Here is a 20,811-nt window from a genome sequence, read left to right as displayed (position 1 = left end):
CTGCAGCAACCATGTTACATTGGCACTTTCTAGAATCTCAGCTCTATTCCAAACTTTCTGAATCAGAATCTGCATTTTAACAAGATTTTCCAGAAAATTCTTGTACACATTAAAGTTTGATAAGCAGTATTCTGGAATGATGACCTCTCCAAACACTTATTTGGAGGATACTGAGATAGTAAGAGGGACCAGACCAGGGATGGCTGAGGTGCGAGAAGCAAATAGACCAAGTAAGGCAAGTCTTGGGGTCAGCCGACTGAGGAGATCCAGGTAAGTGGTGAATCAATGTCAGGGATGTTTGATAGCTAGATACATTAGATCATAATATCAGGGGATTTTGGAGCCTAGCAATGAGTTGATATATCAGTAGTCCAGAAATAGGCAAGAAATGGATAGTCTAGCAAGTAGATTGAACATACATAGTCTCTCAGGAGTGTAGCAGCAGAAGTTCAGGGCGGTGGTTGGGTATAAGAGACAAAAAGGAGCAGGGATTCAGCCATAGGAGGCTAAGGGTTAGGGGTAAGACCTATCCCTAGGAGACAGGCCTTGACCCATGGGACTGGGATACCAGGCATGGAGCCTAGGCACACTCTCCCAGATAACAGGCTCAGGATAGATTCTTAATAGTTGAAACTAAAGTGCAAACAAGAGGTTTGATTAAGAAAATAGAGTCTTCTAATAGAAACTGACAGGGTTTGGTGAGACCAACAACATAAAGATGTTGAGACACTGAGCTGTGGGACTCTCTGGGTATTTCCTTTAACTAGGGATCATATTGGTCCATAATCTTAGTTTTGTTGACAGGAATCCAGGCCACCCAAAATAATCAAAGGTAATCAAGAGCCAGCCTGCCTTTATTTTTGCCTAGACTTAGAACTATTAATTTATTGCTTCCTGCCAGGATAGACTTGAACAAACAGCTCAAAATTAGATGAGTTTCTATGACATTGTTAAACTGCTCCGGGTATAATAGATATGCTCAAAAATGAGTACTCTCTGAAAAATCTCTCAAATTAGTTTGTAGCACTGTGATTTTACTATTTTATATCAGCTTTTTCTTAAAAAATTGAAGACGCCCTTCAGAAAACATACTGCATTTGCTTAAAAAATGTGTTACCTTGCCTTAAGCATTAGAAATCCAAGCCCAAAACTTGTCTTAGATCTTTTCACTGAGAACCTTGTGTAGAACTTATACATGTGTTCTTATTTAATTGGTATATCATATAGATTTCCCAAAACTCTAAAACAATTAAAAAATTTTTTTCTTCTCAGCCCCAAAGGATATGCCAATGTTCTTTTGATCTGTCAATATTTTTCTTAGTTCAGTCTTTTCAAGTCATGTACAAGTACATCTTCTCTTGAATTTAGTTAATAACCTTTATGCATCTGTTCTTTTTCTTGCATAAAGAGAGATTGGGACCCATATCTTGGTTGATTTCTACATATCTAGTTCCCTTGTGTTATTTATGTAATTATTGTACAGGCTACAACACTGTTGTTTAGCTACTGTGTTCTCCAGTACTATGCTCATGGAATTTTCTGCCTATCCCCACTTCGAATTGTTGAATTGTACCATTCGTCAGTGTAATGCGTTGATGCCTCCTAGAGCCTTTATGATAGAGAGTACAGATAGTATTTGTTTCTTCTCAAGGAGTAGTACCCTGTATTCTGTGGCTCTTTAAATAAAATTTACATACAATACAGGTAGTTTCTTGATACCCTTTTTCTGTAAACTATGGAGTTGTTGCTGGTAGTTAAAGCATCTGTATAGGGAAAGAAGATCCCCTGAGCCTCCTTGACTATACCTACCTATATTCACTTGCTCCAGTAGGAAGACCACGAACTTTGCTGCAGTTCAACTTCAGATCCAGTATCACCTTTGCCACTTGATTACTGTGGATCTGAGACAAGTCTCTCCTATAAAATGAAGATAATACTTAGGGTCTTTGTGTGAATTAAGAGAGGGCAGTGCATGTTAAAGGACCTGGCCAGTAGAAAGCATTCCCTAACTGGTTTACCAGTCCCACTGCCTTTTCAGTACCCTTTTTCCTTTCTTGGCTCTCTTCAATGTCCATATCTGTTCTACACTTCCTTCCCTAGTCACCTCCCTAGCCAGAATTATATGTCCTTTATAATGGCAGTGATTTTTTTCTGCTTTTCCACTGAATCCCTTACATCTGGAACAGTGCCAGACATACAGTAAATATTGGTTGTATGAGTGAATTGCTCCTTTTAATGATCACCATGGCTATCTCTACTGCTCTCTTCCCATTTTACCTTTCTACTTTTATTTTTTCTTGAATCTTCTTTTGTCTTCTTCCTAAGGGAACATTGAGCTTTATAAACATTTCCAGCCAATAGAAGCAGTATTATTATATGTATTCTTCAAGTCTTCTTAGCCATATTCATCGTCTGAGGCCACCAACAAAATTGTTCTACATCCAGAGCCATTCTAAAAGCCTAAGTGTCCCAGAAGACTTCCTTAGACTTCTAGTGAGCAGCTTAGGTTTGCTAGACACTATGTCAGGCATTGCGAATGTTAAAACGGGCTCATTTTCTCCCTGCCTTGAGGTTTTTATTTAACATTTTTATTGTGACATAATTTGCATGCTGTGAAATTCACCAATTTAAAGTATACATTTCAGTTTTTTAAAACATATTCAGAGTTGTACAGCCATCACCACAATCTAAGTTTAAACATTTAGTCACCCCAAAGGAAACCCTTATCCATTAGCAGCTACTCCCCATTCCCACCTCCTTAGACAAGCACAAATCTTTCTGTCTCCAGATTTGCCTGTTCTGGACATTTCATATAAATGGAATCATGCAATACATGGCCTTTTGTGTCTGGCTTCTTTCATTTAGCATAAAGTTTTCAGAGTTCATCCAATATTGCAGCTTATGTCAGTACTTCATTCTTTTTTATGGTTGAATAATATTCTGTTGTGGATATACCATATTTTGTCTTTCTAGTCATAATTAGTGGACATTTGGATTGTTTCTGCTTTTTGGCTATTAGGAATAATGCTGCTATGAATATTTGTGTACACGTTTTACATGTACTTATGTTTTCATTTCTCCTGGGAAAAAATCTAGAAGAATTACAGAGTCAAATGATAACTTTCTGTTTAGTATTTTGAAGAACTACCAAATTGTTTTCCAAAATAGCCGTTGTCCAAAGTGGCTGCATTGTTTTATATTTCTACCAACAATGAATAAGGATTTCAGTTTATCTGCATCTTCCCTAATACCAGTTTTTTTTTATTATAGTTATCCCAGTGGATGTAAAGTGGCATCTCATTGTGGCTTCGATTCGCATTTTCCTAATGACTAATTATATTGAACATCTTTTCATGGGCTTGTTGAACATTTGTATATCTCCTTTGGAGAAAATGTCTATTCAAAACCTTCACTCTTTTTCAATTGGGTTATTTCTTTGTTTATTGTTGAGTTATAAGCATTCTTTATATATTCTGGATGCAAATCCCTCATCAGATACATGATTTGTACATATTTTTCCCATTCTATGGATTGTCCTTTCACTTTCTTAATGGTATTATTGTAGCACAAAAGTTTTTAAGTTTGATGTAGTCCAGTGCTTCTATTTTTTCCTTTGCTTGCTTGTTTTTTCGGTGTTTATTTAAGAAATTACTGCTTAACCCAAGGTTACAGAGATTTGGTTTTAGTTCTTATATTTAGTTCTATGATCCATTTTAAATTAAATTTTTGGTGTTGTGTGAGATAGGAGTCTAGCTTCATTTTTTACAAGTAAGTATCTAGTTTGTCCCAGCACTATTTGTTGATAAGATTATTCTTTTTCTATTTAATTATCTTGGTGTTTAAAATCAATTGACCATAGATGTGTGGGTTTATTTTTGTACTCTCAATTCTATTCCATTGATGTGTATGTCTATTTTTAGGCCAGTACCATACTGTCTTGGTTACTGTAGTTTGTAGTGAGGTGCTGAGTTTTTAAACTAATTATAATCTTTTTACTTGAACTATTTACCATTTACATCTGATGATGCAGCATAATTATCATTAAATATGCCATAGTAACTCTTTAATAAGTTTTATTTGATCATAACAGTTATCCATATGCATTTAAGTTCAGTTTTCATAGATCATTGCTTATGTAGTTTGGTTTTTTGCTAATGCAGCATCCAAAAATAATTAAAGCCATTGGTTGTAATTTACCTGCCATTACCTTTAAAATGGCTTTTTAGGGCAGTTGTGAGATTATCTTTTCATGGCTATTTGCCTTTGAATATTCTCTACAAAAAAAAAAAAGTAACTTGAATTGTTCTTCTCATTCTTTATAATTTATAGATTTTGTATGCTGAAACTTCTCAACCAGAAGAAAGGGCCATCACAGTGTCCTTTGTGTAAGAATGATATAACCAAAAGGTATATAATTTGGGTAGTGATGGGAGGATGGAAGCAACAACAGCAGTAAAAAGTAGAAATTCCTGAATAATGTAGCTGGTGTTTCTATCACACCATTCCTCAGTAGAAAATGTTTTAAAAAGTGTTTAGCTGACAGAGTAAATTATTTCTTAAGGCATTTTCTTGAAAGTTTTATGGTACATCTGCCTTAGACAAGTATTAGCAATTCACTCCCTTTTTCTAATGGTTCTGGTCAATGCTGGAACTTGCAGTCTTATCTAAAGTAGGACTGTACCACCCTACCCCCATCTTCTGATCTTCCTTTTATTTTTCTTCCTTGAATTTATTTCTACTTAATTATTTACATACACACAACGTATTTACATACCATGCATCTCTCCGGCCAGGACCTAAGTTCTATTAGGGCATTGGCTTTGGTCTGTCTCAATCAACGCTTTTCCCAGTATTTGACACATAGTAGTTGCTTAGATATTTAAAGGAATAAATGAATAATATTGCCCTACAGCTTTATTAAGTGAAAATTTTTGGGCATTGTCTGTCGTTTGACAGAAATTCTTGAGAGCTAGTGGGAGGTTGGGTAGATAGGGTTCAGATGTTAAGAATAATAAGTTCTCGGTGCACTGGATTTATACCTACTATGGATTCAGAGTGCCATTATTTTAGATAGCTGTAGGCTTTCGGTAGATTTGAATGGCAAAAAAAAAAAATTATAAAAATCAGTACTTAATATCAATGATGTTTTGATTATAGTGTAATGGCACTGAAAGCTCTTCTTTGAATATAGTTTTTCTCTTTTTGCTGCATCTTCTTTAATTGTTTACATGTCTTTCCTTATTTTGTTCTTAAAGAGTTGATAGCTACTTGCTAAGTATATCTCTCAAACAATTTAATTTCAGAAGCCTACAAGAAAGTACAAGATTTAGTCAACTTGTTGAAGAGCTATTGAAAATCATTCATGCTTTTGAGCTTGACACGGGATTGCAGTGTAAGTGTTGTTTAGCTCCAGGGGCCAGTGCTCAAGTGCCTGTCCATTAAAACTCAGGAGGAAGTTTACACAATTATTTTCTCTGAATGGGTGATAAGACCTTTTGATCTAGTTTAATTTTAGCTCTTTATCTGTAATCTATCTTTTAAATTATGCCCACTGGTCTTACACTTTATTGATCAAAAGATTCACATTTTTCACATTGGGGGCAACTTACCATCAATGTTGTGTCGTTGTTTAATTTAGTGTTTTTTATTGGTGGTGTAGAAAATAATGGTACTTCTTACATTGTTGGTATCTTAGAGTCAGTGAAATGCAATTTAATAGGCAAACTTTTTAGTACTGAGGTGAGGAAAAAGGAGTAGAAGTAACTTTGATGGTCTATGTATTTGTTTCCTGGGAGCAGAATTTCCAAAGTTGATTTAGAAAATATAGGTTGGCCCTTCTCTTATAGGAAGTGACCTCTTATAGGAAGTTTACCCAAACCTTTCCTTCAGACTCTCACAAGGTATAACATGACCCCAGGAAGAAATATGACCCTGCAGTGCCATAGGCCAGACAGTATACTTGAGGATGTGATGTTTATTCCACAGAAAATAAGTACTAGAAGGCCCATGCAGCACCAGAAACTAGAAAGAAAGTGGGTGGATGTCTCCCTTCGGAAAATGACTCTCAGTAACACTGGGAACCACAGCTGTGTCTGCCATCAGACAAGGACTCCTTTCTTGGCCTTGCACCCCCGTAATTGTGGTTTCCCCAGGTTCTACATAGAGGAATTATAGCAAGGTTAACCTCATCTAACTGGGTCTGGCTGTCATGTTTCTGGTTATTATGGAGACTTTCTTGGCTGAAGCCTGGTGTAACCAGGAGTCTCTAAAGGGATCCAGGCCCCACAGCTGATCAGGGAGATGATGAATGTTTAGTCAAGTAGACCCACTGATTTCTTAACAGTTTTCTATAGAACTGGCATTCCTGGCTCTATTGCGAGCCCTTCCAGGACAAAATGATGGCATTTGTTTTCTGTACTCACCTGGAGCAGGTGACAGAACTGGGCATAAAGATTAGTAAAACAAAATATTTATGCAACATAGAACAGAGTCTTTTCTCTGCCAGTACACCATTTCTGTCATAAGCCAAACTTCAAAAAAAGTTTTTTAGGTAAACTTTAATGCATTTTTTTTTAATACAACTAAGAGCATACACAGGATTTCTCTTGTTTTTTTTTTTTTATTGCAATTAATACATTTTTTAACTCTGAAAATAATGTTTTTCCTTGTAATTCACAGTTGCAAACAGTTACAACTTTTCAAAAAAGGAAAATAACTCTCCTGAGCATCTAAATGAAGAAGTTTCTATCATCCAAAGTTTGGGCTACCGAAACCGTGCCAAAAGACTTCGACAAAGTGAACTTGAAAATTCTACCTTGGTAAAGCCATTTTCATTTATTCTAATAACATCTCTTTATTGAGCATTGTGAATTAGTGAGTTAGTGATTTATATAAAAAGTCAGTAAACAAGGTAAGATGGTAAATTAAGTGCTTGGGCAAATGTTCTAATGAAGAAGGATTAGAGGAATTGAGAGAAGGTCTATGTGCCTAGAATGGGCAAAAGATCTTACAGGCCAGGCCCTTCCTCTACTTTAGTACTTTATCCATTCTCATGCTTGTCTAAAATAGCCACAAGGTCACTGATGGTTTTAAGCTTGCTAGTTTTTAAAATAATCATCTTATGGCAATTCTCCAGGCATGAGGAAGTATCTTCTATTTTATTTCTTCTGAAAGATGCCTGAAAAGAAAATCAGTTTTAACATTTGAAAATTGCTTCAATTTAAAAGGTGTAATTGTCACACACAAAAAGGCAGTGATTTGCGCTGTTGTTACTCATATGTGAATGGACAATAGAGATCTCAAAGATGATAATTCTCATAGTACCAGCATTCATTTTTCAGTAGATGCTGAAGGGCTCAAAAAGAAGAGGGAAAGTATTATTAGAGTAATGTTGCTTTTTTAAATATTCTTTCTTGTACTGAATGTTCTTAGGACTTCTGGATTTTTAGTATTTTTATTTTTTAAAAAAAATTTATTTTATCTTAGTTGCCAACTCTGTTATCAGATATGATTAGAAATGGGTACTAAATGAATCTTATTCCTTTTCTATAAAATAAAGTATTAGCTTCAAAATATACATTTCTTAGAAAAATTTAAAACAACAGAGAAGAAAAAATATTCCAACCACACAGAACTTACACATGTTGGCGTGTAGTTTGCCAAGTGTGTTTTCCAGGTATCATAAATTTTAGCTAATTAACTATAGTCTATTTGTTTTGTCCATGACCTTGAGTTTCTCTCCAGGTTTAAAAAAAAAAGGAAAATCAAAGAACTAGCCAATAATTAGTCAATCATTCTTTACTGCTTAGCAGGAAACCAGTCTTAGCGTCCAACTCTCTAACCTTGGAATTGTGAGATCTCTGAGGACAAAGCAACAGATACAACCTCAGAATAAGTTTGTCTACATTGAATTGGGTAAGAGTCCCAGATTTAGTAAGTTTAGAGCAATAGTTGTTGGATTCTTTGTCTTACAGTTTTACCAAAAACCTTGGTCATAATTTACACAGTGGCAGAGAGCTTTGGAAAGTGGAAAAAAGTAATTTTGCTAGCTTTATGGTATGTTTATAAATAACGTAAAAGATGCAGCTCTCACTTGAAGAACCTTTCTTTATAAAGAGAGCAAAAAAAAAAAAAATGTCCAGTTATAAGTATGAGTAAATAAATAATATACAGCAGTTCCTCAAATAATTCCTTTGTTTTTATTATGATGTTGAGATGCTATTGGACTTAACTCTTTTTAATATCAGTTAGTCTATAGTAAAATTGATTTCGGATATGTTTTGTTCTGCTTAAAGTTGCAGAACCTTTTGACGACATAAAGTGAGGACTCACTCCACATGGGAAAGATGGAGATTTGGGCTAAGAAAGAACATGATGGGTTGGCTACAGCATTTGAAAGGATCCAAGATAAATTATACTAGACTAGAAGACTTTTAAGAAAAGCTGAGCTCAGTTTAGACAGTTTCCTCTAATCATTTTGTCTTAAGAATATATTAACAAGTGGAGAGAGAGGCCCTTCTTTGGCCTCACAAGCACCACCATATGTTTACCATAGCACTTACCAGATTTTCTTGAAATTATTTGTATGTCTTGTCCCCTCCTACTGTCGTTAAGTTCCTAGACTGTATCATAAAAACAATCAAAATGACTATAATAGCAAATATTTTTGAGTACTTAATGCAGTCTTGACACTGCTGTACTTTACTTGTATAACTGATTTAAATGCATGACAAACCTCAGAGATTGTTACTATTATTATACTTATTTTCCAGCTGAGGAAATTAAGGCACAGAGAGGTTAAGAAATTTTGCCAAGGTTGTAAAACTAGTAAGTGGCAGAGCCATGATTCAAACCTAGGAATCCAGGCTTCAGAGCCAGTGCTATAGCCACTTCTCTGTATTGCCTGACTTATGTATCGTTGTGCCTGCCATATAGTAGGAGCTCAGTAAATATTTCTTGAATGAATATCTGTTTTGTAAAAAGTATGTTTTTTTGAGTTTAACCCTTTCAATAAAAGTCCTTTTATTAACTTGTTATTTGGGGGTATCTGGGGAAATTTTTTAGGATCCGATTCTTCTGAAGATACAGTTAATAAAGCAAGTTATTGCAGGTGAGTTAGAGAACCTTTGTCTATGAAGCTAGCATTTTTGTATTTAGTTAATATTAAAGATCGCTATTTCTTTAGAATTATGGCATTGAAATAGACCATTTATTTAAATCTCATTTTTAAAAATTGTTCATTGGGGTAACATTGGTTAATACAATTATATAATTTTCAGGTGTACATCATAATTTGACATCTGTATATTCTGTTGTGTATTAAATCTCATTTTATAGCTGAGAAAATACCTTTTTTGTTTGATTCTTAGTAAAGAGTCCAAAACTTTAAAATAACAGAAATCTGCAGAGACTCGCCTCCACCAGAGGGTTCTGCTGTGTTCTAGCTTGGTTCCTCATGTACAGTAGTATCAACAATGTGGTAATTGTGGCTGATGAAAATATTCAAGGACTCCATTTTCAGTTCTTTCCTTTCTCTGTTCCTTAATTCCATCTATTCCTCAAACTTTGTCTGCATAAATTATGCAATAACCTACAAGCAGCCCTTAACTGTGTTACCTGTCAAATTGCTTTCCTTAGGAATTATTGCTTGACCTTAGTATCTGTGATGGCTTGTCTGAATTATGATGGTGTCCTTGCCAATCAGACTTTGTTTGCAAATGACTTTTTCCTAATCTCTCAATTGGGAGGAAATGGTTTTTATTCCGTAAAGAAGCACAGAAGGCAGAGTTAGAGAGAATGGCACATTCTTTACATTCTGTTGGGATGTCTGCTCCACTCTAATGCTCCCTTTGTTTAGATCTTTGTTCTTGTTCATTAAGACATACTTTTAAGTTTTGTGTTTTTTTGCTTTGCTGTCTTTTTGACTGTTGTTTGTCATTTAAATAGGCTATCTTTTAAGTTTTTGGCTTTCATCGGCATGTCCATAAAACAAATGCTCTGTACTCCTGCTCTGATTTTTGTGACTATGTATCCTCAGTCTAAGTGAATCAAATTGATCAACTTACTGCAACCCTACCCAGAGGAGCTAAAATACTTGATCTTGCTCATTTGACAACTCGTTGAGTGTATAATTAGTGTTTCTTATTAAGGCTTCTGTCTTTTCTCTGTAGTGTGGGAGAACACGAATTGTTACAGATCACACCTCAAGGAGCCAGGGCTGAAGCCAGTCTGAATCCTGCAAAAAAGGATAATGGCAAGTCTTCTCAACATAACGGTCACTGAGAGAGAATGGGTAGATACAGAACTGTAATTAGATTAATCTGAAGGCCATTTGGGACATTTATAATTTACAGCATCTCTTGGTAGAGTTAGAATATCGTTCTTTCTCAGATGTTATGGTACAGCCTGATCTATTTCAGTTGTATTAGACTGATATGATTATGATAGTTCCCTATATAAAGAAATATGAGTCTGAAGATAAAACAGAGCACTGTATGATGTCCAAACAGTCTGCTTTTAATTCACTGTTAGAGGTTAGGGAAATAGGAGGTGTGGTTTATGAGTAGGGGACATTCTGAAATTAAAATTTCAATTGTCTCAGGTGGAACTAATGAGAATCTAGAGAAATAGGAATTAAGTATAAGAGTATGGGCTACATCTTTTGTATACTTGGTTGTTTAAGAGGTTAGTTTCTCTAAAATTAGCCAGTTTCATTTCCACTCCTAAGTTGTATTAAGTGCACTTTTTTCATGATAATTCAGTTGTTAATAATCTGTTGTTTTTGTGTATCATCAGATGCTTGTGAGTTTTCTGAGGATATAACAAATATTGAACATCGTAAAGCCAATAATAACGATTTGACTACCACTGAGAAGCATGCAGCTGAGAAGCATCCAGAAAAATATCAGGGTAGTTCTGTTTCAAACTTGCATGTGGAGCCATGTGGCACAAATGCTCATGCCAGCTCATTGCAGCATGAGAACAGTTTATTATACACTAAAGACAGAATGAATGTAGAAAAGACTGACTTCTGTAATAAAAGCAAACAGCCTGGCTTAGTAAGGAGCCAACAGAACAGATGGGTTGAAACTAAGGAAACATATAATGATAGGCAGACTTCCAGCACAGAGAAAAAGGTAGTTCTGAATGCTGATCCCCTGAATGGGAGAATAGAACTAAATAAGCAGAAACCTCCATGCTCTGACAGTCCTAGAGATTCCCAAGATATTTCTTGGATAACACGGAATAGTAGCATACAGAAAGTTAATGAGTGGTTTTCCAGACGCGATGAAATATTAACTTCTGATGTCTCACCTGATGGGAGGTCTGAATCAAATGTGGTAGAAGTTCCAAATGAAGTAGATGGAGACTCTGATGCTTCAGAGAAAATAGCTTTAAAGGCCAATGATCCTCATAGTGCTTTAATATGTGAAAGAGTCCACTCCAAACTGGTAGAAAGTAGTATTGAAGATAAAATATTTGGGAAAACATATCACAGGAAAGCAAGCCTCCCTAACTTGAGCCACATAACTGAAAATCTAATTACAGGAGCATCTGCTATAGAACCTCAGATAACACAAGAGTATCCCCTCACAAATAAACTAAAGCGTAAAAGGAGAACTACATCAGGCCTTCATCCTGAGGATTTTATCAAAAAAATAGATTTGGCAATTGTTCAAAAAACTCCTGAAAACATAATTGAAGGAACTGACCAAATAGAGCAGAATGGTCATGTGATGAATAGTACTAATAATGGTCATGAGAAAAATACAAACCTAACAGAATCATTGGAAAAAGAATCTGCTTTCAAAACTAAAGCTGAACCTATACGCAGCAGCATAAGCAATATGGAACTAGAATTAAATATCCACAGTTCAAAAGCACTTAAGAAGAATAGGCTGAGGAGGAAGTCCTCTACCAGGCATATTCATGCACTTGAACTAGTAGTCAATAGAAATCCAAGCCCACCTAATCATACTGAACTACAAATTGATAGTTGTTCTAGCAGTGAAGAGCTGAAGGAAAAAAATTCTGACCAAATGCCAGTCAGACACAGCAAAAAACTTCAATTCGTAGAAGATAAAGAATCTGCAACTGGAGCCAAGAAGAATAACAAGCCACATGAGACGATAAATAAAAGACTTGCCAGTGATGCTTTTCCAGAATTAAATATAACAAATATACCTGGTTTTTTTACTAATGGTTCAAGTTCTAATAAACTTCCAGAGTTTGACAATCCTAGCCTTCAAAGAGAAGAAATAAAAGAGAACCTAGGAACAGTTCAAGTGTCTAATAGTACCAAAGACCCCAAAATTCTGATCTTTGGTGAAGGAAGAGGTTCACAAACTGATCGATCTACAGAGAGTACCGGTATTTTATTGGTACCTGAAACAGATTATGGCACTCAAGATAGTATCTCATTACTGGAACCTGACATCCCAGGGAGGGCAAAGACAGCACCAAACCAACATGCAGGTCTGTGTGCAGCAATTGAAAACCCCAGAGAACTTATTCATGGTTGTTCTGAAGATACTAGAAATGACACAGAGCGCTTTAAAGATCCATTGAGACATGAAGTTAACTACACTCAGAAGACAAACATTGAAATAGAAGAGAATGAACTTGATACGCAGTATTTACAGAATACATTCAAAGTTTCCAAGCGTCAGTCATTTGCTTTGTTTTCAAACCCAGAAAATCTAGAAAAAGAATGTGCAACAGGCTATGCCCACTCCAGGTCCTTGAGGAAACAAAGTCCAAAAGTCACTCTTGAATGTGACCGAAAAGAAAATCAGGGAAAGAAAGAGTCTGACGTCAAGCATGTGCAGGCAGTTTATACAACTGTAGGTTTTCCTGTGGTTTGCGAGAAAGACAGAAAGCCAGGAGATTATGCCAAATATGGCATAAAAGAAGTCTCTAGGCTTTGTCAGTCATTTCAGTTCAGAGGAAATGAAATGGAACTCACTATTGCAAATAAACTTAGAATTTCACAAAACCCATATCATATGCCATCCATTTCTCCCATCAAGTCATCTGTTAAAACTACATGTAAGAAAAATCTGTCAGAGGATAAGTTTGAAGAACGTTCAATATCCCCTGAAAGAACAATAGGAAATGAGACCATCATTCAAAGTACAGTGGGCACAAGCAGCCAAAATAACATTAGAGAAAGCACTTTTAAAGAAGGCAGCTCAAGCAGTATTTATGAAGCAGGTTCCAGTACTAACGAACTAGGCTCTAGTGTCAATGAAGTAGGTTCCAGTGGTGAAAACATTCAAGCAGAACTAAGTAGAAACAGAGGACCAAAATTAAATGCTGTGCTTCAGTTGGGTCTCATGCAGCCTGAAGTCTATAAGCAAAGCCTTCCTTGTAAACATCCTGAAATAAAAAGGCAAGGAGAAAATGAAGTAGTAGTTCAGGCTGTTAATGCAGATGTCTCTCAACGTCAGATTTCAGATAACTTAGAGCAACCTATGGGAAACAGTAATGCTTCTCAGGTTTGTTCTGAGACACCGGATGACATGTTAAATGATGACAAAATAAAGGAGAATATCGGCTTTGATGAAGGTGGCATTAAGGAAAGATCTGCTGTTTTTAGCAAAAGTGTCCAGAAAGGAGAATTCAGAAGGAGCCCTAGTCCCTTAGCCCGTACAAGTTTGTTGCAAGGTCGCCGAAGAGGGGCTAGGAAATTAGAGTCCTCAGAAGAGGATGTGTCTAGTGAGGATGAAGAGCTTCCCTGCTTTCAACACTTATTATTTGGTAAAGTCACAAAAACACCATCTTCATCTACCAGACATAATGCTGTTGCCACAGATGGTCTGTCTAAGAAAACAGAAGAGAACCTGGTATCATTGAAGAATAGTTTAAATGACGGCAGTAACCGGATAGCATCAGCAAAGGCATCCCAGGAACCTCACCTTAGTGAGGAGGCGAGATGTTCTAGTAGCTTATTTTCCTCACAACACAGTGCATCAGAAGACTTGATTGCTAATCCGAACACCCAGGATCCTTTCTTGATGTTTGATCCTCCTTCCAAACAAGTGAGACAGTCTGAAAACCAGGACCTTCTGAGTGACAAGGAATTGGTTTCAGATGATGATGAAAGGGAAACTGGCCTAGAAGAGTATAATCAAGAAGAGCAGAGTGTGGATTCAAACTTAGGTATTGGAACCATCTGTTTTATAGAAATGCACTAAATATTTCTGTCTTTGGGGAAGTACATTTTGTGAGTTTCCAAGTACAATTAAAGTAACTGCTTCTTAAACTTTATACATGTTCCTCCTAAGGTGCTTTTCCTTAAAAGTTTTTTACCTAGCCAGAACATCTCTATTCGAACGCAATTTAATGCCCTAATGGCTGGTGAACTTGCTTCTAGTTTTCATTGTTATGATATATAGAGGACATCTGGGTGTCCCAAAACATGGAATGTAATCATTTTGCATAACATGAAAGTGATATTTGTCCTGCCAATGAGAATAACCAGATACAGTAAGTTGCAGTATTTACTGTCTGTATTTACATCTGTATCTCTATTTTTATTATCGTTAAAGATGAAGCACCATCTGAGTATGAGAATGAAACTAGCCTCTCTGGAGAATGTTCAAGGCTGTCCTCTCAGAGCGATATTTTAACCACTCAGGTAAAAAGCATGTGTTGGTGTGTGTGGTGTCCTCTGCATTCAGTAGTATACATCCCACGTTCTTACATTTGGTTATATCATCCTGTAGAATCAATGGTATAACAGTTGCGTGTTCGGTACCTTGTCTCCTCAAATTAGATTGTCATCAACTGGATAGAACTCATGCATGAGCTCATGCTACTTTTTATTTCATATACGCACATACATGCATAACATTTAGCTCACTGCGACACTAAAAACTGGATTTAGTGAATAAGCTAAACCTTCAAAACTTATTTGTCCTATAGCAAGGACATATGAAAGCACTGCTGTATCAAAGGAGGGTCACGTATTCCACTTTGGTATACTAATGCATTAGCAGTATGAGTGAGATAGTGAGAAATCACCTGTTCCTGATAGGGGATGCGTTATTGGTGGGGATTCCGAAGGAGACATTCAAGCTGGGCCTTGAAAGATGACAAGTTTTCTAAGTGGAAAGAGAAGGGAGGCAGTAATAGAGGCAAAGGAACAGAGGCATGAAATGCCCAGGAGAGACAGAGTTGTACTGTTTCACTAGAAAATGGCACATGGGTGGTTTGGGAGGAAAATAAGAGATAATAAGATCAGAGTATAACGGGCATTTTGAATGTTATACAGCTTAGGAATTTGAACTTTGTCCTGAAGGCAATAATGAGTATTAATTATATAAATTTCAGAAAGTAATTTATCTGAGCTGTGGTGTATCATTGAGGTCTTTATGAAAGAAAGAGACATGATAAATGTGGCTTTTAAGGAACTTCCACAGTAAGGTAGCTGTATGAAAAGTAGAATTCTGAATAGCATATTGGGAAACAAGAGTAGGGCTAATTTTAGAAACACTTAAGAATTGGAATCAAGAAAACTTGGTAAGCAATTTGGTTTTGGTCTCCCAAATGTATCTGGCCAATTGCTTACAGGGAATCATTTAAGTTATAAAGTAATTTCTTTGAGAAAACCCAAAGGAAACTTATCTAACTATAATTCTTTCATTTACTATTTTTTCTGATTTCTCTAACCTGTTTAATGGCCACATAGAGGTTAGTGGTGATGGTTGTGGCAGCAGTGACTAGTACAGCTTCTGAAGCTTATGATGTCTGTATGATTTCCGTCCAAATTGGCTGAGGCCAGCCAGCCCTTTTTGATCAGTGATGAAACTACTCATGAGCACCACGTGGTGGCAATGGCGCTGCTGCGGACGTGGGCAGCCAGACAGTCTCAGGGCCGCACTGGAAGCCATTGTGAATGCATTTTCTGGTCATAAAAAGCTCCTGAAAACTTAGTGTAGCAAGAGAGAGTAGATGACTAGTTTTGAGTAGAGGGCAAAGTCGCAAAGTCATTTTCAAGGATGAGAAGAAGAAATGGAGGGTGAAACAATTTGTTTCCCCAGGGGTTGCTGGCAACCATTGATGTTCCTGCTAAAAAGTAATGACGAAATGAATATTCTGGTAATCTTACCAGATACTTTGCTTATCAAAAACCTTAGACTTAACAGATTTCTTTTTGAAATGGAAAAATAAACATTGAGAGCCCTATAAGCGGGAAAGCCTTTCTGAGTTGAAAACAGTAACTGTCTTTATAGGCTTTCCTCACGCTCTTTCTGTTGGATTGTGCCCTCTAACAGGTCCTTCCGTGACTTACTTTAGGTGCCCTGTCCCCATCTAGAATGGCAGCACCATGTGGGCTATATTTGTAGCACCAGCACAGTGTCTGACATAAAATAGATGGTCAACAAATAGTTGTTGAATGAACAAATAGATAAATTAATGAATTAGCTCTTTGCTGTTTCTGTTTGAAACTAACCGTTCAAAGAATCCCAGAAAACTAAGTCCTCACAAGCCAGAAATCAGACGTTTTTATATGGACTAACTCAAATCTCTTGTAAGTCTCACAATATCGAATCTTTGCAACACAGCCTATGTAAAATGTTAACAGAGTCATGCTAATTTTAAATATCAGAAGTGTTTAAGCACTTTAATTTTTTTTACTTTCAAGCTTTAAAAAAAACAACTTAAAAAGGACATTACAATAAAGCAGTCTATTTGGGAGAGTTTGAGGAAATTTTTTCCCCTCAAACATTCTGTAATTTCATGGGCATTAATTGCATGAATATGGTTGGATTAAAAGGTATTCATCCAGAACTCATAATTCCATACTAGATAATTTTTAATTCCTGTGCTAAAATTAAATGGTGTAACATATTCTTACATTCTGGCAGGTTTCTAAAAGAATGTAACTTTCTTGGTGTCATTTATTGTGTTTGCAGCAGAGGGATACCATGCAAGATAACCTGATAAAGCTCCAGCAGGAAATGGCCGAACTGGAAGCGGTGTTAGAGCAGCATGGGAGCCAGCCTAACACGTCCCCTCCCCTCATAGCTGATTCTTGTGCCCCTGAAGAGCTGCTAAATCCTGAACAAAACACCTCAGAAAAAGGTTTGTTATATTGACCAAATTCTTCTTAAGCAAAATTCTTCTCCTCCCTCAGCCTTTATCTCCTGAGAAGTGTAGGCATAGTTTCAACATTTTATAATCTTTGCTCGGTATATATTTGCTAAGTCACTCCAGGAGAATTTTAGAGCTTTGGTTCTAGTCCCTGCCAGCAACTAATTTACCATTCAGAGGGACCAAGACAGTCATTAAGCGTCATTGTCTGACTGAGTACCCACAATGAGTAGATGCTATGGGGAACCCATAAGTTGCTGAGTATAATGAGGGAGATTGGAAATAGGTAACCCTCATTATTTTAGATAGCTTAAAAAAAAAACCACTCAGACATATTCCTTGTAATACAGGTGTCAAATCACAAAGCCCTATTTCATGTGCTTTCTGGTTTATAGGAAGAGATATCCTATGCTTCAGGAATAATCACAGAGAGCCCAGAGTCAGATGCTTTATCACAGTGTTGTAATTATTAACAAAGCCAGATGGACCTCTGAGAGGAGGCATTTGGATTACCCAGGCAGTTGGAGTTACCAGAGCTGACTTCCTGTAAGAAGTGAGCACTGAGATGAGGAATAACGTGGCATAAATGAAGGAAAGTAAGATGAAATTTTGAATATTTAATTGGAAAGAGCATTATGAAGGACAGCTCATTAGTCAGGTTTTTAATTAGGGGCAGATACTTAGATAGGCATGGCATGGGTTCCGGGGGCGGGGGGGCCGGTGCTGGTGCTTAGGAGTAGGTAGATGTGGTGAGCCCTCCCAAGGGTTCTTCACTACTATCTCAGTGATACATACCTAGCTAACAGTGTTACAATTCCTTCTTCATCACTTTCTTCCCTAGTCCTGGGGGCCCTAGGACCTTCCTTTGAATCTTTCTAGGAACCAAGTCTTAATTATTCAGAACAGTGGCCTTGCCAGGAGTGTGCCTTGCAGTATTTTTATGTTCAGGGAGAAACAGTAGCTCATACATGAGAAAGTAGGAACTCTGTTGCTATGGCAGTGGTTCAAATGTATTTCCTTAAATGCTTTCTTTGTAACTGTATCTTCATTTAGTTCATCTCCCAGATAATGAAGCCCAAAGTCTAGTCCCTAGCACAATTCTCTTCTTTGAGGTGTTTTCACCATGTTCAGTCAAAAAACAGACTAAACTTTCAGTTATAATGTACAACTTATAAATGTCTGGTTTTGTATATGTGTATAAATCTATCTCATCTTTGGGGGTGGGTGTTTATTTTTTTCTGAAGATCCGTAGACAAATATTTCTGTGTGTCTTGTTTTTAATTTCATAAATGCTATATTTTTATACACTGTTTTGCCATGGATTTGAGAACATTTTTGAAAATTTCTTCTGACCTTCTATACAAAACATTTTTGTTAGAAAATTTTACTTTATCCTTGGTAATACACTTATTTACTATTCTAGGGTTTTTACATGAAATGTCTTGCTCTCAGCATAGATCTGCCCTACTGTATATCTGTCTAAGGGTCATTCCCAAATGTGCATAATATTTTTGTGCAAATGTGTATACTGATCCATTATAAATTATGTGTAACTCCCCCTACAGGTAAACCTATTTCATATCAGGAACTTGACTGTTTTTTTCTCCTGGATTACCTGTCATTCATAAAGCAAACAGCATTTAAAATATCATAGTCCATTATAGCAAAAGTGGTTTTCAAACACATCTGAGCTTTTTTGTCCCATAGTACGTTCATTCCTGGAAGCACTTGTTAAAAATTCCTAGGTTCCTCCCCTGGAAATTTTGAACCACCTGGGTGGATGAGTTATGTGCTTTTTAAAGCTGCATTTTATTATGGGTTCTGTATTTTATAGTTTATCATTTCTTAAGGTCTCTTTTCTTCCTCCTCAATGTCTTTTCCTTTGATTCTCCCAACACTTTGCACAGTACTTAGCACATACTAGGCAGTCAGTAAATTTATTGAATGTTTGTTTGATCTGGCCCATATTGCCTATTAATGAAGAATATAACACATAACATGTTAAGACTCAGATAAGGGAATGATTTAAGGGAGAATACTGTCTCAGTACTTGGGCTGTGGATCCCTGCATTTTTGAAATAAGAATTGAGAAAAAAGAACAGAAAAGTTTTGCCCTGTATTTTTTAGGTACTGTGGAGTTACTGAATAATGATTCAGGATAGCTTATTTTCTTAGCTCGACCCTGTTGTAGTGAAAAGACAGGCTCATACCCTAAATATTCAGGTGATGGAGTGACTAATATCTGTGTTCATGTCTGAGGCTTCCCCACTACCCTTTCACTCCTTTTTTTTATAACCCTTTCAAATGGTTAATCCCATTTGGTGTGATCCCTTATAGACTGCACATTACCATTTACCAATTATTACCCTGTTTTGGGGGGGGGGGAAAGGATACCCTTATTAAAAAGCTTTACACACTCAGTTGAAAGAAAAACCTACATGGTTAAACTGAGACTCTGCTTGTTTTAAGCATCTCTAGCTTCAGGCAGAGAGTTCTTATGTTCCTAGACACCCACAGGTCCAGAAAAGATGAGTACAAAGGAAACTATAAATAATGCATTTGAGGATTAACTCAGGAAATCAATCATTATTTCCCCTCAGGCCCCCTGTGTCTTTAAAAAAACAACAAACAAACAAACAAACAAAAAACAGTTTAATTAATACAGCCCTTCATTTAAATTTTTCTGCCTCAGTTTATGGATTTTAGCTTTTCCGATAAAAGCTCAAAATAAATTACAGTTGTCAGTGACTTTTTAATGGATAGAAGACATTTGTAATTTTTAAGTATTTGTTTTTACTTTTTAAAAAATTTTGCCTTTAAGCTACTTCCTAGAAAGCAGGGGACAATAATACATTTGGAGGAATTAATAAATAAAAAGGATGTACTAACATGCCAGAGCTTTGCCTTTGGTCTGTTTTGTGTTTTTCTTTTCTTGTGCCATTTCATCATTAATTCCATTTATTACTGTGGGGTTCCTTATCAGTCAGCACCTTGTTTTTTTGTGTGTTGGTTTTTTGGCTTGTTTTTTTCTTCAGTAATTGAAAGTGTGAAGCAAAATGTCACCTGTTTTTTCATTCTCATCTGACCCTTCTCCTCTATTTTCCAACACATGAAAAAGCTCAAACCCCCATCCTATACAGTCTTTGATGTGGAGACAGTAGAAATGGAAAAGGGAAAGTGCTTTGTGCTTTCCAGTACTTCTTTTTCCTATTTTCTAAGGGGATTTGAGTGTAATTTAGTTTGCTCTAGAGATTAAAAAAATCATTTCCCATTCTTGTTTTCTTATCATTTAGGACCAAAAAATATAAATACATGTTTTTTCAGTCTTGTCTCACGTATCTTTATTTATGCAGTTTTAAAGTGATCATATTTTATATATTTTAGTTCCATTTGCTGCTGGATCACTTGTGTTTATAAAATTCTGTCTGATTTACTTGCTTAAAAACCAATTTGATTGTCACAGATTGCTGCTTTTGAAAAAATTGATATACTCACCTGAATTATCACCATCAGGACAAAACAGTCGATTTCTTTGTTTTCTCATTCCATTTAAAGCGATATTAACTTCAGAGAAAAGTAGTGCATATCCTATAAGGCAGAATCCTGAAAGCCTTTCTGCAAGCAAGTTTCAAGAATCTCTGAGTAGATCCACCAATAAAAATAAAGAACCAGGAATGGAAAGGTAAGAAGTAAATGTCAAATTGTGGTATCTAA

The 20,811-nt window shown here is 36.3% G+C and overlaps 1 protein-coding gene across 2 annotated transcripts in view; it reads left to right on the top strand.

Annotated features, from left to right (window-relative positions):
• BRCA1 (BRCA1 DNA repair associated) overlaps nt 1-20,811 on the top strand; it is a 45,592-nt gene that overhangs the window by 8,041 nt on the left and 16,740 nt on the right. Inside the window, exons 4-13 of one of the 2 annotated variants that reach the window (XM_016150952.2) lie at nt 4,330-4,407; nt 5,304-5,392; nt 6,679-6,818; nt 7,809-7,914; nt 9,064-9,109; nt 10,170-10,252; nt 10,795-14,160; nt 14,550-14,638; nt 16,920-17,088; nt 20,653-20,779. In XM_016150952.2, coding sequence (XP_016006438.2) covers nt 4,330-4,407; nt 5,304-5,392; nt 6,679-6,818; nt 7,809-7,914; nt 9,064-9,109; nt 10,170-10,252; nt 10,795-14,160; nt 14,550-14,638; nt 16,920-17,088; nt 20,653-20,779 — 4,293 coding nt within the window. The remainder of the gene's footprint in view (nt 1-4,329; nt 4,408-5,303; nt 5,393-6,678; nt 6,819-7,808; nt 7,915-9,063; nt 9,110-10,169; nt 10,253-10,794; nt 14,161-14,549; nt 14,639-16,919; nt 17,089-20,652; nt 20,780-20,811) is intronic. The other variant, XM_036221982.1, reaches the window with a different exon arrangement.

This window comes from Rousettus aegyptiacus, unplaced genomic scaffold (genome assembly GCF_014176215.1).
Source record: "Rousettus aegyptiacus isolate mRouAeg1 unplaced genomic scaffold, mRouAeg1.p scaffold_m13_p_6, whole genome shotgun sequence".
In the NCBI taxonomy this organism is placed as follows: domain Eukaryota; kingdom Metazoa; phylum Chordata; class Mammalia; order Chiroptera; family Pteropodidae; genus Rousettus; species Rousettus aegyptiacus.
This window is presented reverse-complemented; position numbering and strand designations above follow the sequence as displayed.